Source organism: Fistularia commersonii, chromosome 4 (genome assembly GCF_037954325.1).
Source record: "Fistularia commersonii isolate RoL2024-O1a breed Wild chromosome 4, RoL_Fcom_v1.0, whole genome shotgun sequence".
NCBI classification, from domain to species: domain Eukaryota; kingdom Metazoa; phylum Chordata; class Actinopteri; order Syngnathiformes; family Fistulariidae; genus Fistularia; species Fistularia commersonii.
The window spans coordinates 12,795,031-12,809,567 of NC_141287.1; the positions used below are offsets into that span (position 1 = coordinate 12,795,031).

The 14,537-nt window shown below is 44.4% G+C and overlaps 1 protein-coding gene across 2 annotated transcripts; it reads left to right on the top strand.

Moving 5' to 3' along the window:
- The first annotated feature begins 3,446 nt into the window (after positions 1-3,446).
- Positions 3,447-14,517, top strand: LOC147234743 (1-phosphatidylinositol 4,5-bisphosphate phosphodiesterase delta-4-like). 2 transcript variants are annotated; one of them, XM_086145376.1, is made up of 15 exons: positions 3,447-3,530; positions 4,106-4,261; positions 4,461-4,689; positions 4,925-5,054; positions 5,525-5,756; positions 6,236-6,437; positions 7,412-7,556; positions 7,844-7,999; positions 8,182-8,346; positions 10,088-10,244; positions 11,139-11,255; positions 12,384-12,568; positions 13,148-13,280; positions 13,566-13,715; positions 13,836-14,517. In XM_086145376.1, exons 1-15 carry the CDS (start codon positions 3,512-3,514, stop codon positions 13,937-13,939), a joined length of 2,280 nt encoding a protein of 759 aa, XP_086001502.1. In that variant the 5' UTR covers positions 3,447-3,511; the 3' UTR covers positions 13,940-14,517. The 2 variants fall into 2 exon arrangements, with proteins under 2 accessions (XP_086001502.1, XP_086001503.1); XM_086145377.1 differs by lacking the exon at positions 4,461-4,689 and having other exon boundaries at positions 3,491-3,530; positions 4,106-4,158; positions 4,998-5,054.
- Positions 14,518-14,537: the final 20 nt, after the last annotated feature.

Genomic DNA, 14,537 nt, shown 5'->3' on the forward strand with positions numbered 1-14,537 from the left:
AAATCTATGTGTTGCCATGGCAATAGGCATCTTATCCACTAAAGTGAGCATTTTGTTGTAACATTTTGGCCTGCTGAGGGCCTCTGAGACCCCGCCGCTTCAAATGGATGGATGAATCTACCTGCATCACCACTTAAAATGCTTTCCTTTCACCGGAACATTTAACAGGACGCCACTCCCTCCATTATCTCCCAAGGATGCTGCAGAGGCGCCGGGCAGACTCAATCCCCGTGGCACCCACCGCCTCAGACACCACGTGAAGATAAAAGTTCAGTAAGTTCAAAAAGTTGAGAAAAAGGAGCTGATAGACGTGTGATTACAGAAGTGAAAGGGTTAATGGCATTGTTTTGTTTTTTTTTTTCCCAGCATCATCACTTTTACAACCCCGCTGAGTTCTAAACCGCCTACTTCCTGTTACTTTGTCCACAATTTTAAAGTCAGTTACCATGACGACATGCCCCCAGCAGGTCAAGAGGAAACTGACCCCTTCCTTTTCCTTTTTTTTTTTTTTTAAACCCCCCCCTACCCATTTGAATCAAGCATCTTAACGTTGACAAAAGTTCTCAATTTCTGTTTGTTAAGAGTTTACAAGAAGTTCAGATGTTGCGTTGTGAGCAATAAACTCCCTGCAATCAGACACACACACACACACACACACACACAGGACCCCTTTTCTCCCAGGAGAGTCAGCCGCGGGACTGCAGAGCATCCTTTGCCAGGCAGCGGGAGGAGGAGGAGGGAGACAGAGGCGGCTGGTGCAGGGAGGGGTTGGAGAGGCTGGAGGGAGTGGCCCAAAGGAAGGAAGGCTGGCGAGGAGGAAGAGGAGGGAGAGGAGGAGGGGAGTCATGTTCCTCCAGTGCAAGGAGACAGGAGGCTGAGCCATATCCCTGCCGGGACACTCCTAGGGATTGAAGACGGCGAGCGGGGCAAACGCTGCGTGGACGTGTCCTGGAATACACCTCCAAGCGGAGAGGACCCCCCTCCCCCCTGCACCGGTGAGAACATCTCCTCCTAAACATGCATGTTTGTAGTCCATAATTGGAAGTTTGGCGCTGCGGTGGGGGCTCGGATGGTGAGGACGTCTGGTTGTGATTAACCCACCCCTCCACTTGGCGCCTCCTCCCCAGTTTATAGAATTCCTTCCAAGAGAAGCGGATTGATAAATGTGTTATAAACTCCTAACAGCTTGCTATGTTGTTCACATTTCTTGCCTGTCAGCTGTCGCCATGGATACGGATGTGTGTGTGTGTGTGTGTGTGTGTGTGTGTGCGTGTGGTCAGTCAAATCCCCGAGGCAGCGTCCGCGTATGTGACTCACCGCGCTGAGGGAGTCGACCCGACGCGTAGAAAAAAAAAATGTCAGTGGTGTCTCGTGGCTGGATTACATGAAAGTCCGTGTCGGTGAGGGGGGCGGGGTCAGGAAGTTTGGATCTGATGGGGAAAGGAGAAGAAGGAGAGAGAAGGAGTGGCTGGAAAACCAGGCGGTTTCTCTTGTGAAAGATAAATAGTTTTTATTTGGAAAAGTGACCAGTTGGCAGCGGTGTTTTTTTTTTCCATGGGTAACTCCCCCCCCCCCCCCCCCCCCCCACACACACACACACACACACACACACACACACTTTCGTCCAAACCATTACGTTTTCTTCTTCATCTGGACGGTACCATTGCCCGATGGACAGAGGGTGGCCAAAGGGAGATCCATGACTGCATCTCTGATGAATTACTGCAACGACTGCATAGTATCTCAATGGCAGGAGGTCAAAAGTCATCAGACCCAATCATGACCCCGGGGCGAGGGGCTCGTTTCTGCTCAACGTTGAAGAAGGACAGCACCCCCTTCTCTTTTTTTTTACTCCCTTTAGCACTGGAGGAACTCTTTACAGCTCTGAGAACCTTTCCTGGACATAGACCGATCCGTCATGTATTGGGACGGCAGCGGAAACCAGGGACCTACAGCTTCAGGCAGGGTCTCTTTCCAGTTCCAGGTGATGGTCCTATCATGTAGGTGCCTGGTGATTGGTTGGATCCCATAAGCCACGCCCATGACCAAATACCTCTTGCGGTATGCCTTTTTTAAACCCTTTTTCAGTTCCCCGTCAGCCCTTTTCTTGCAACACGATGGACAAAACCAGCAAGAAAGGAGCGACAAAGAGACGGTTCAGCACTTTGTATTTCTTGAACCATAGCCGCTTTCAGGATGTAGGAAGTTCTTGCACCTCCTGGAACCTTTCCAGGAAGTAGGACCTCAGCTCCTAGAACCATCTGAGCTCCTACTCTGAGGCACATTGTTTTTCGTTGCTTGCTCCTCATAAGCCACACCCATGATCGAAACCTATTTGTCATTGGTCAGTTGTTTTATTGCGACAAAATGAACAGGAGCAGCAAGAAGGGTCAGTGAGTAGGTTCGAGCTCTCATGGTCTGCTTTTCCTCAGAGGGGTCTCCTGGGCTTGCAGAGGAACACCAGCATTTTGGACCAAAGAGAAGTCCGGAGTTAGCTAACAGCGGGGTTCTCATTCTTCCTGTTTCCTCCCGAAACTATCGGACCGGCAGCCAAGTCATGTTCAAAGACTTTCGGTCACCTCTCCGCCACCTTCTCATGCTGGTTTGAAGCTCATACGTTGAGTCGCTGCCGTGTGATTGGCTGATTTGCCTTTAGCATCCATAAGCACTTGAAAAGATATATCTAATTAAGCGGTCAATGAGTGTGTGTGTATATAACAAATTGTGTCTAGTGTGTCTGAAATTATACATGATTGTAACTATATTATAAACAATAATAATATAATATTATTATTATGATAATGATACAATCATACATTATAATAATAATGAGCAAGCAGTGGTTAGCTTGCAGAGAGAAAGCCACTGACCAAGGCATGAAATCCAGTGGAGATAATGAATGAAAATGGAGCCAGACCATTTACAGCCTCCCATATTGAAACGGAAGATGTGCTCAATTAATTAAGGTTAAGCTTTCAAAATAAATCCAATTTAAATGCGGGCGGGCAAACTATCTGGGTGGAGGACGGAAAAGAAATGAAGATGAAGAAGCTAATCGAACCGAAAATTGTGAAAATAAGAAATAATTATTTAAATAAAAAAAAAATGGAAACGGGCCAGATACGGTTCAGTTCAATTCCATTAATGAACTGCTGGCTCAGCTTCTTCAAGGAAACACACTTGTGCGTATGTGTGTGTGTGTGTGTGTGTGTGTGTGTGTGTGTGTGTGTGCGTGTGTGTGTGTGTGTGTGTGTGTGTGTGTGTGTGCACGTGGTCTCAATATGCAAATCAGCAACCACTCACATAAATAGCCCCACTCTCGCCAGGCTGACTTTTTCTGCAATATTAATTCAGTCTGGACAATTTGTTTTCAGCCTCCAGCCTGCCAATTTGCCCCGCCCCTGCAACCGGTGGCCACGCCCACCACACATGGCCCCGCCCCCATATATGTAGCCCCGCCCCACATACGCAGCCCCGCCCACCACACTTGGCCCGCCCCCCCAGTGGCAATATGGAGCCTGAGGATCCACGTGAGTAACACACGCACACACACATATTTATATATAATATATATGTACATATGTAGCTATAAATCAGAAACTACTTTTGATCAAAAAATGTTTACATATGTATTCAGTTTATATATGTATATTTGAAATATATTAGATATTAGATATAAATCTAATTTTTTTTTAATCCACAGTTATTTACATATATAGGTAATGTATATATAAGATAAGATAAATTTAATTGATCCCCATACGGGCAATTCCTTTGTCACAGCAGCGCAACAATTATAATGCCACAAAAAAAAACAAAATAAATATGATTCTTAATTAAATCAAGTTTTAAGCTATTTAGATGGCTAAAAGATTTTAATTAGAACCTGAAATTGTGTATTTGGCAAGTAGTTTTCAAGTTCAAGGAATTTGCTGGCTAGAAATAAAAATAAAAAATAAAAATGAAAAACAGGTGGCACAATGGAGTGAGGAGTGCAAAAAGTGTTGAGCATGTTAGCATTTAGCGTAGAAGATTCACAAAGATATTGGACCACTTGTAATCTATGCAAACTGACTGATCGATCTGGTCAATTCACGCCGCTCAGGTGTCGAGGACGAGGACATCCGTGTGATGAAGGCTGGTTCCAACCTGAGGAAGGTCAAGTCCCGCTCTTGGAAGAGGCAGCGGAATTTCCGCCTCCTGGAGGACAACCTGACCATCTGGTACAAGTCCAGATGGGTGGGGAAGGGCCACTCCACCTGTAAGTCCATTTGGGTGGCGTGCCTGCGATGTATTCAAGGGCTGAGAACGTCTCCTTCCCTTCCAAAACTCAAACCAACTGTTTGTACAACGTCTAATTAAATGAAAGCTGTAATAACAATGTAAGATGGTGCATAATCGATTGATCATGCCCGTCACAGCTGTGATTAGTCGCCACACGAACACCGTTTGTGTCTCAGTCGCAGTCAGTGACGTGGAGGCGGTGCGCGAGGGCCACCAGTCCGAGGTCATGCTGAGCGTCGCGGACGAGTTCCCCGCAGAACTCTGCTTCACCTTGGTGTTCCATGGTCGCCAGGGCAACCTGGACCTCGTGGCTGAGACCCCGGGGGAGGCCCGGGCATGGATAGGTGGGGTGCGCAAACTGATTCACAAGGCCAAGACCATGGATGAGAAGGAGCGAATGGACCAGTATCCTTCCTTGACAACGCCTGAAAAAAAATACAATCCTGGTTGTACCCGAGCTTGCAGACGGTTTAATTCATTCATGACTTCAAAACCAGACCCGGAGCCATGGTTCTTTCAAAACAGCCGGGAAAAGTTATTTCACCCTTTTGCCACGTATAGCACGGTGTCGTCAGCGTACAGTGTGAGCGTCTTCTTCCCCCAGTTTAGCTGTTTTCCCTCAACGCCATGATCCTACTAGGTGGGTGCGGGACTGGTTCCAGAAGGCTGACAAAAACAAAGATGGCAAGATGACCTTCAAGGAGGTGAGGAAGCTGCTGAAGATGATGAACGTGGACATGAACGAGGAGTACACACTGCACCTCTTCACGGTGAGATAACAGCAGGAAAAAAGGTGTTGCATTCAGGTCTGACTCTGGAAAAAAATGGCGCATTCACAGCTGATGGGATCGTGGCCGTACAATGGAACTGACTGTTTTTCAGGGAGGAAGTAGGCAGTTGCGTCAAAACCCATCACCGCTTAAGTTCCTCTTTAATATTCACTTCATGATCCATGGCTCTTTTGGAATAAATAAAAAAAAAAAAACATGTTTTCAGTTTTGTGTCGTTAGCTAGGAGTCCTTCGCTTGTCAATGCGGTTTCTGGAAACGCCGGAGAACTTTATGGGGCCGGATTAAAGTTTACCACGGGCCGGTGAGCAGAGGGGCGACTTACAGCATGCAAGATGCCGAAATTCCCAATACAACTTAAAGAAGATGTGAGGGAAAGCCTCAGGCTAGAGGTTTCTGGTGGAAATATTTTGACTGGACACTCCATTAGAACCAGACCTTCTGGCCCCCAGATGGCTGACAAGTCGGAGAGCGACTCCTTGGAGATTGAGGAGTTCGTGCTGTTCTACAAGATGCTGACTCAGAGGGATGAGGTGTGGAAGGTGTTCCAGGACTACTCGGGAGACGGCGACAGACTGATGCTGGACGAGCTGGAGAGCTTCCTGCGGATCGAGCAGGAGGAAGGTGGCGCTGGTGCAGAGCGCGCCCGCCAGCTGGTCCATCTCTACGAACCCTCCCAAACTGGTAACCTCTTTTGATATACTATATATTGTGTGGTATTTTATTATTTTTTTAATTTTTTTTTTAAATTGAACTTGGAAACACTTTAAACAAAATCTTTGGTTTTAAAATCCAACACAGCTGAAATTAGAATTTAGAGGTCTGGACCAGCATCTCCACCATAAACAGTTACAGTGAGACAAGGGAATTTGGTTTCTTTGCATGAACATGCAAAGGACTGTAAGACAACTTCATGAAAATGAGAGTTGCGTTTCCTTAGCAATGGGTTTCTGTTCAATATATTTGCGCATATTCTAGATAACCGTGACATGAAACTGTATGTTTCTAGCCGGTTATAGTTTCAGGAAGTGAGGAAAAGGTTGAATCAGCACAGGCCCCAGCATTGCTCCTTGAGGGACTCTACATGAGCCGTTTTGTTTCTCTAAATCCATGTTGTCGTCTCTGCGGCGTCACCTGCTGCAACCTGGCCTGGGTGGGCGCAGCCAAGAAGCAGGACGTCATGACCCTGGACGGCTTCCAGATGTACCTGTGCTCCCAGGACGGCGCCATCTTCAAACCGGAGAAGCTGAGCCTGCACCAGGACATGAACCGGCCGCTAAGCCACTACTTCATCTCATCCTCACACAACACCTACCTTCTGGAGGACCAGCTCCGGGGGCAAAGCAGCCTGGAGGCCTACATCCAGTGAGGGCCGCCACACACATCCCTGGGACTGGGAATTAACGTTGTAGTTAAATAGTAAAACAACTGCTTATTACCAACTTATTCTATTGAAATCAACTAATTAATCAAAGTTAATCTTGAAAACTGAGTTAATCTGAAAACAAAATTACACATTAACTTAATCCTATTATCGTCGGGGGATTTGGCTCTCAAACATCAGACAGGAAACAGGGGTGGAGAGCCATGCAAAACGCGTGTGTGTGTGTGTGTGTGTGTGTGTGTGTGTGTGTGTGTGTGAGTGTGTGTGTTTATGCATGTGCGGGCGTAAAAACACACACTACAAATTGAGTAGATTCATGACGGTAATAAACATTGTAGTAAAACAGTAATAACTGCTTATAACCAGTAAAATGATTTAAAATTAATTAATCAAAGTTAATCTCGTGAACTGAGTTAATTTGATTACAAAATTACAGATGAACTGTATCTGAATATCTTGAGGTAATTTCGCTCTCCAAAGATCAGATTAAAGAAATGTCGAGACAAAAAACAGGACCGTGTGTGTGTGTGTGTGTGTGTGTGTGTGTGTGTGTGTGTGTTTGTGTGTGCTTGCATGCGTGGGCCTGTGCATGTGCACATGTAAAAAAACTCATTCTACAAGAATAATAATCATGATCCATCCACAATTCTCCGGGTTCCACTGGGTCCAAACACACGCCAGAAGCGTGTAAGTATGAGTCCGTAGCACTGGTTGCCTAGCGATCATGAAGCCAAATATGGAGATGTCCAACCGTTCACCCTCATCCACTTGTCTGGGGGAGGCTGGAGTACCAATGCCGGCATGTGGAGAACATGGAGACTCCACAACTTCTTGTTCATAATATGAAAACTAAATTAATCCGTCCATTGCAATCAATACAGTGAGAAGTGGAACAGTACATATGTGCCTCTGATAACTAAAATGTGTGTGTGTGTGTGTGTGTGTGTGTGTGCAGGGCCCTGAAGAGAGGCTGTCGCTGCGTCGAGGTGGACTGCTGGGACGGCGGCGACGGCGAGCCCGTGGTGTATCATGGTCACACCCTGACCTCCAAGATCCTCTTCAAGGATGTTGTGGCAACCCTGAAAGAGTATGCCTTCAAGGTGGGCGGAGCTTGACCTCTGACCCCGGCGGCCATTGTTCTGAATGCGGGGACGATGAATAAATGAATGAATGGTGGGACCGTGGTTGGCGGTCTTGCATACATTCAATATTTTTTTAATTTTTACGTTTTTTTTAAATTTCATTCTTGATGTTCTCAATTTTGATGCTACTACCCCATGTGCCAAGACATCAGCAAATCACAGGCTTGCATGACCCCGCCCACTCCCCACGTCAACCAATCCCAGGCTTGTGTGACTTAACCCCCCCTTCCCTTGCTGTCCCACAGGTGTCGGACTTCCCCCTCATCCTTTCGCTGGAGAACCACTGCGGCGTGGAGCAGCAGAAGGTCATGGCCCACCATCTCCGCCTCATCCTAGGCGATATGCTGCTACACTGCCCCCTGGTGGAGGAGAAGACCTCCACGCACCTGCCCTCGCCGAATGTGAGGCGGACACGCACACACACACACACACACACACACACACACACACACACAAAAGCCCCAAGTATAGATAGAAAATAGATTTAAATATAAGAATATTGATTATTTGAAGAGGTTATTGTTGTGTTTATCCATGTTATGTTTCCAGGTGTTTATTGTGAATAAGTGCTTTTATTTTGAAGGAGCTAAAGGGGAAGATCTTGCTGAAGGGGAAGAAGCTTGGCGAGCCAGATGGTTGCCCTGACGACGCCCCAACTGGCGATGTCAGCGACGAGGACGAGGTGGGCGACAGCGATGGCGAGAGCCCGACTGCTGAGGTGCCGCCTGGCCAGTGCCACAACAAGAAGGTGAATCTCTACGCCGCGATGTGTTGTCATGGGAGATGTCAAAGAATTAATAACAGATAATTGGTATGTGTTCGTGCACGTGTGCATATGTTTGTGTGTGTGCCACATTGGGTACATTCATGACAGTAATAAACATTGTAGTAAAACAGTAATACCTTCCTCATACAAATTAATTAAAAAAATAAAATAAACTGATTAATCTAAGTTAATCAAGTTAATCTATAAGATAACTTTTAGATTTCAGAATTTAATCCATACAGGGGATTTGGCTCAAGACAGGAAACAGGGCCAGAATGTCATGCATGTGCATGTGTGTGAGTTTGCGTGCATAATAACTGTTTACCTCAGATTTATTCCATTTAAAAAGATAATCAAAGTTAACTGAGTTAATTTTGAGTCATCTCGAGTTAGTCTATCAAACATAAGATTACTCTTATACGAACATCTTCAGGGGATTTGGGCGAAGGTTCGATGGAGGAAACGTCAATACAGGAAACTGATGGCACTGGAGCCAGACGTCTGTGTGTGTGTGTGTGTGTGTGTGTGTGTTCTAATGCCAGGAAATGAGGATTTAAAAGTCGCTACTGTTGGCTGAGACACAGAACAGGACCAGCTGCAGTTCCTGTCTGCGTGAGAATCAGGTTATCTGGTCTTTCACTCGTTTCCACTCTGTGGGTGTGTGTATGTGGGTGTGTGTGTGTATGTGTGTGTGTGTGAGAGAGAGAAAGAGAGAGAGAGAAAAAGAATCCCAATATTCCAAACCTTTTTTATCACTAGCAGACGTGGTGGAGTTGATTGACAGGTGGGGGGAAGGGCTGTGACGGCATGGAAACAAGACTTCAAACAGGATTTAAGTCGTCATACGTTCACACGTCATATATAGACAAATACAATCCCTCACACGTTGCCTAGAGACATTTCTTAGTTCACTCGTTCATTCACATCATCTGGACATTCAAACATTCATTCAATGACTCAATCATTCACCCCTCATGTAGAGAAATAAAACTGTACACTCATTCATTTAAATGACATATAGAGGCATAGTGTTCATCCTCTCATTTACTCATCATATAGACAAATTTCACTCATTCATTCACACATCATCCAGACATTCCACCATTCACTCATGCCTGATCAGCACAAGATAGGATACATTTAAAAAAAAAAATTAAAAAAGAGCATTAGTTAACAGTACATATCAGACTTTGACATTTGCTTTGAAAATAAAACCAGCTTAGTTTTGAAGGCTGTGACGTTTACTTGCATTTCATACACAAACCAGTTTTTCCCTTTTAGCTTCATGTCCAGTTCATTCATGTGTGTCAGTTCGTCCACAGTAAAGGATAAATCACAAAGCCAATCTGTGACATTCAGCTCAGGAAAATTCTCAAGTAGCTCCAAAAATGAAATTATCTCCTGTTTGAGCTCCCAGATTCATTGATCCAATCATTCAATCATTCACATCAGGTATGAATTCAGTATCGATCTTTGGCGGGCCGGATTCAAAAGGCCAACGGGCCGGATGTGGCCCGCGGGCCGTAGTTTGCCCATCCCTGGTTTGGACTGTGTGAGAAACCCGGAGAACCCCGAGGAACCCCACGCAGACACGTGGAGAACATGGAGACTCCACACAGGAAGACCTCCAGTGTGGGACCTTCCGGCAGATACCTCACAGGAAATAGAATTCAGTGAGAGAAGGATCGGCATTCTGATCTCCTCCATCATCTCCCGCCTCCAGAAGTCCAAGTCCAAGCTGTCCAGGGAGCTCTCCGACCTGGTGATCTACTGCAAGAGCGTGCACTTCCCCGGCTTCCAGCAGGCCCGTTCCCACGGCCGCTGCCACGAGATGTCCTCCTTCTCCGAGTCCAAGGCCAAGAGGCTCGCCAAGGAAGCAGGTGCGTGGAGGTGACGCCTGAATGAAAAGGGTGAATAATTTTTAATAAATCATGTCTCTTTATGACATGTGAATGAATGAGTGAATAGTTTTTTAGTGCCGGTGAAAGGGTGAATGGTTTGATGTCTATATGAATTGTGAATGAGAGGGTGAATTAATGCATTGCTATATATTATCTGTGAATGAGGGGGTGAATGCTTTATGCTTATAAATAACTTGTGAATGACAGGGTTAGATGTATCTCTATAACATGTGAATGAATGAGTGAATGTTGTATTTCTCTATATGACAGGTAAATGAATGAGTGAATGAATGGTTGTAGGTTTTTATATGACGTATCAGTGACAGGGTGAATGTTGTATCTGTCTTTATGACGCATCAATGAGAGAGTGAATGGTTGGATGTTTCAATGTGACGTGTGATTGAATGAGTGAATAGTTGAATGTTTCCCAGTGATTTGTGAATGAGAGGGTGAATTGTTGGATGTCTCTTTATGACTTGAATGAAAGGGTGAGCGGTTGTGTCTCTTTATGATGCGTGAATGAGAGGGTGAATCAATTTAAAGTCTAAATGACAGGTGAATGAATGAGTGAACGGTTGTAAGTTTTTATTTCTCTATATTATCTGTGAATGAGAGGGTGAATACTTCTATTTTTCTGTGAAGTGTGTGAGAAGGTGGTTGCAAGTCCCAATATGAATTGTAATTGGAATTGTATTGAATGTCTTTATATGATGTGTGAATGAATGTATTCACAATGAATGTGAATTTATGTTTTTAAATAACTTGTGAATGAGAGGCCGGGCGGTCTTATTTCTCTCTATTACCTGTGAATGAGAAGCTGAATTGTGTAAATCCTGGGATAAAATCAGATCGCTCTCTTCTCCCGGTCTCCAGGCAACGACTTTGTCCAGTACAACAGCCGTCAGTTGAGCCGGGTTTACCCCAGCGGCCTCAGGACCGGCTCCTCCAACTACAACCCCCAGGAGATGTGGAGCGTCGGCTGCCAGATAGGTGAGAGCCTCTTGCCCCGGGATTTAGCGACAACTGGTGGGAAATAAATAAAAATAAATATTGATCCCAAAGGGGGGGGGGGGGGGGGTTATCAATCAATCGATCAATCGATCCCATTCTGATATCTGATAGAGATCTTGATGTGACCATGCAAAGGGTGACAGTGAGTGATAAATTAACATCCCTTGTTAAGGCACAAACTTATTTTTAACCTATTGGTTTAAATTTTCGGTCTTGCTAGTTAGCAAAAATATGGCATCTTTAAGTTATTTTATTTTATTTATCAGTTAATCCATATATTAAGCCTGTTTGTTGATCATTTTTACACCATTTTTATTCTACTTTTCAACAATTGTAAAAGTACAAACTGAGTATGTGTATTACTATATTCTTTAATTTTTATCATCTCATCATATCTATTTTCCAGGTTACGTCTTACTTCTTATCAGTAAAATTGAGTTTTATTAAAATAAGACTTATTTAATTTAGTTATTTTATTCTATTTTGTTACATCTATTAGTTAATCTATAATTTGAGCCTTTTTCTTGATCATTTTTAAAACATTTTAATTCTACTTTTCAAAGGGGCATTTTGAAATTGTGACTATATGAATTAAATATGAGTATTTATGTGTAAAATTCATTTTTTTATTAAAGTATGACTTCTTGAATTTAATTATTTCATTATATCTCGTAATTTTTTTTTAAATGTTCCTGGAAATGTCTCACTAATTATCAGTGAAATTCAGTTTTTATCAAAGTAAGACTTTGTAAATTTAATTATTCTATTTTATCTATTAATAAATTTATATTTAAGACTTCTTTTGTGATCATTTTTACACCATTTTGATTCTACTTAGAATAAAAAAAATCCAATGATTGTGAAAACAAAAATTAAATATTTGTAAATAGATAGATAGATAGATGGATAGATCACATACATACACACTTAATGCCTATATGGGATTTGGAGGACTTGGCTGAATGTAGCCAGTAGAACCATAATATGAAATTTGTGATTATCATAACTGACTGTGAATCAGCGACGTTGTCCCGTTCAGCCCTTGACCTTTGACCTCGACAGTGAGGTCAAGGGTCACGGTAGTCTGAGTCTGCCCTCCCTCCACAGTGGCCCTGAACTTCCAGACAGCCGGGCTGGAGATGGACCTGAACGACGGGTTCTTCAGGCAAAACGGCTGCTGCGGCCTCGTCCTCAAACCCGACTTCCTGAGAGATGAGGCATCCCGTTTCGTCCCAGAGGGCCCCGAGGGGCCCGAGGGCCCGGGGGTCCAGCCCCTGCGGCTGTCCATCCAGGTACACAACCTCCAGGCGCTCAGCAGTGTGTGACTAATACGCTGTGTGTGTGAGTTTGTTTCATTCCCCAGGTGAACAGCAGTCTATATCTAAGAACCTATGTGTGCATATGTGTGTGTGTGCATGCGGGTCTGCTTGTGCACGAGCATGTGTACAGTGTGTATGCATGTTTCTCGGGTGATCAGCTTTCAGTAGCTATCAGCCTATGAATGTGTGTGTGTGTGTGTACAAAAGTTCCCCATGTAATTAGCTGTCTGTACCTAATATCCTTTGAGTGTGTGTGGTCTTTTATTTATGTTTATTTGTGCAGTGGGTAATGTCATACATGTGTGCAAAGCATGTGCGTGTGTGTGTGTGTGTGTATACATATGTTCCCAGGTGATCAGCTGTCTGTAGCGAATAATCTGTGTGTGTGTGGGTGCATTTTTTTTTCCCTGGTGTTCAGCAGTCAGTTGCAAATAGTGTGTGTGTATGTGCAGCAAGTGCATGCATGAATATTTGCGAATATTTCCCAGATGATCAGGATTCAGTGGCTAATATCCTGTGTGTGTGTGTGTGTGTGTTTGCACTCTCCCTCAGGTGATCAGTGGGCAGCAGCTCCCCAAGGTGAACCAGAAGGAGGGCTCCATCGTAGACCCTCTGGTGCGGGTGGAGGTCTACGGGGTTCCCCAGGATCAGGCCCGGGAAGAGACTAGCTACATCAACAACAACGGTGGGACAACTCGGGAGGCCAGTTGTCAAAATAGATAATTGTTTTGTTGTTTGAGTGCCTGTTTATGAAGTTCTGACGCGATGCAGAAAAAAATCTTTATTTATTTGTTAATTTTACAGAAATTTTCAGGGAAAAAGTAAATGATTAAAATAGGAAAAATTAAAGAATATATATAATTATTTAATTCTTTTTTTTATTTTTTTTTTGTTAATAATAAAGAAAAGCAATGGCAGAATTGCTTTTAAAAAATACTGAGTATTTATTTGATTTATTCGCACCTGCAAGGCTTCAACCCGGTGTGGAACGAGACCCTGAACTTTGTGGTCCGGGTCCCGGCCCTTGCACTGGTCCGCTTCGTTGTGGAGGACCACGACTCGGCGTCCCGGAACGACTTCATTGGCCAGTTCACGCTGCCGTTCCCCTGCATCCAGACCGGTGAGTCATTTATTAAATACCAACTAATGCAAACCGGTGTGTTCTAATCCCAATCCTGCTTTTTGGTGTGTGTGTGTGTGTGTGTGTGTGTGTGTGTGTGTGTGTGCTTGCCTGCCTCAGGCTACCGTCACATCCACCTGCTTTCCAAGGACGGAATGGCCATCCCTCCCTCGTCGCTCTTCGTCAATGTCAGAATCTGCGCCATGGAGGGCAGCGAGGTCTGAGCTCTCCTACGCCGGAAAGTCGTTATGGCGACGAGTTTCGGGGAAAAAAACAATGGCAGTGGTAGCGGCCTTGGATCTGATCTGCAGCCCGAGGAACTTGAAAACCGCATCCCCAGCTTGGTTAGAACATGATAATAGCATAAAAATAGCCTGGTTCTTCGTCGCTCCGCCTCCCAGCATGGAGAAACTTCCTGTCTAGACAGGAAGTTAAGCATCTTCTTTCAGCATGGCGGGAAAAACACTGTTGTCGCTGTTTGTCGAGACAAAGTGAATCCTGCCGCTTTACTGCGTCAGAACACCGCCCCTTGCTTGTTAGCTTAGCAATATGAAATAAGTAGTATGCCTCCCAAACGCCATACAGCTCAGATGCTGTTTCCTTCTGAAGTGCCGCATAAACAGAATTCTTAGTATTTAAAGTAGTCGACGTGCCTGTCTGCATGGGGTTTTTTCCTAGTAACCGTTGTACAATTACTCAGCAGAACATATAATATGGGAATGTTTGGCCTGTGAATATATATTTATACTCGATAGCGAATGAAAGATTTATCAGAATAAATTCAAGTATTTATGAGAAAACACAACAAGATTGTTTATTTAC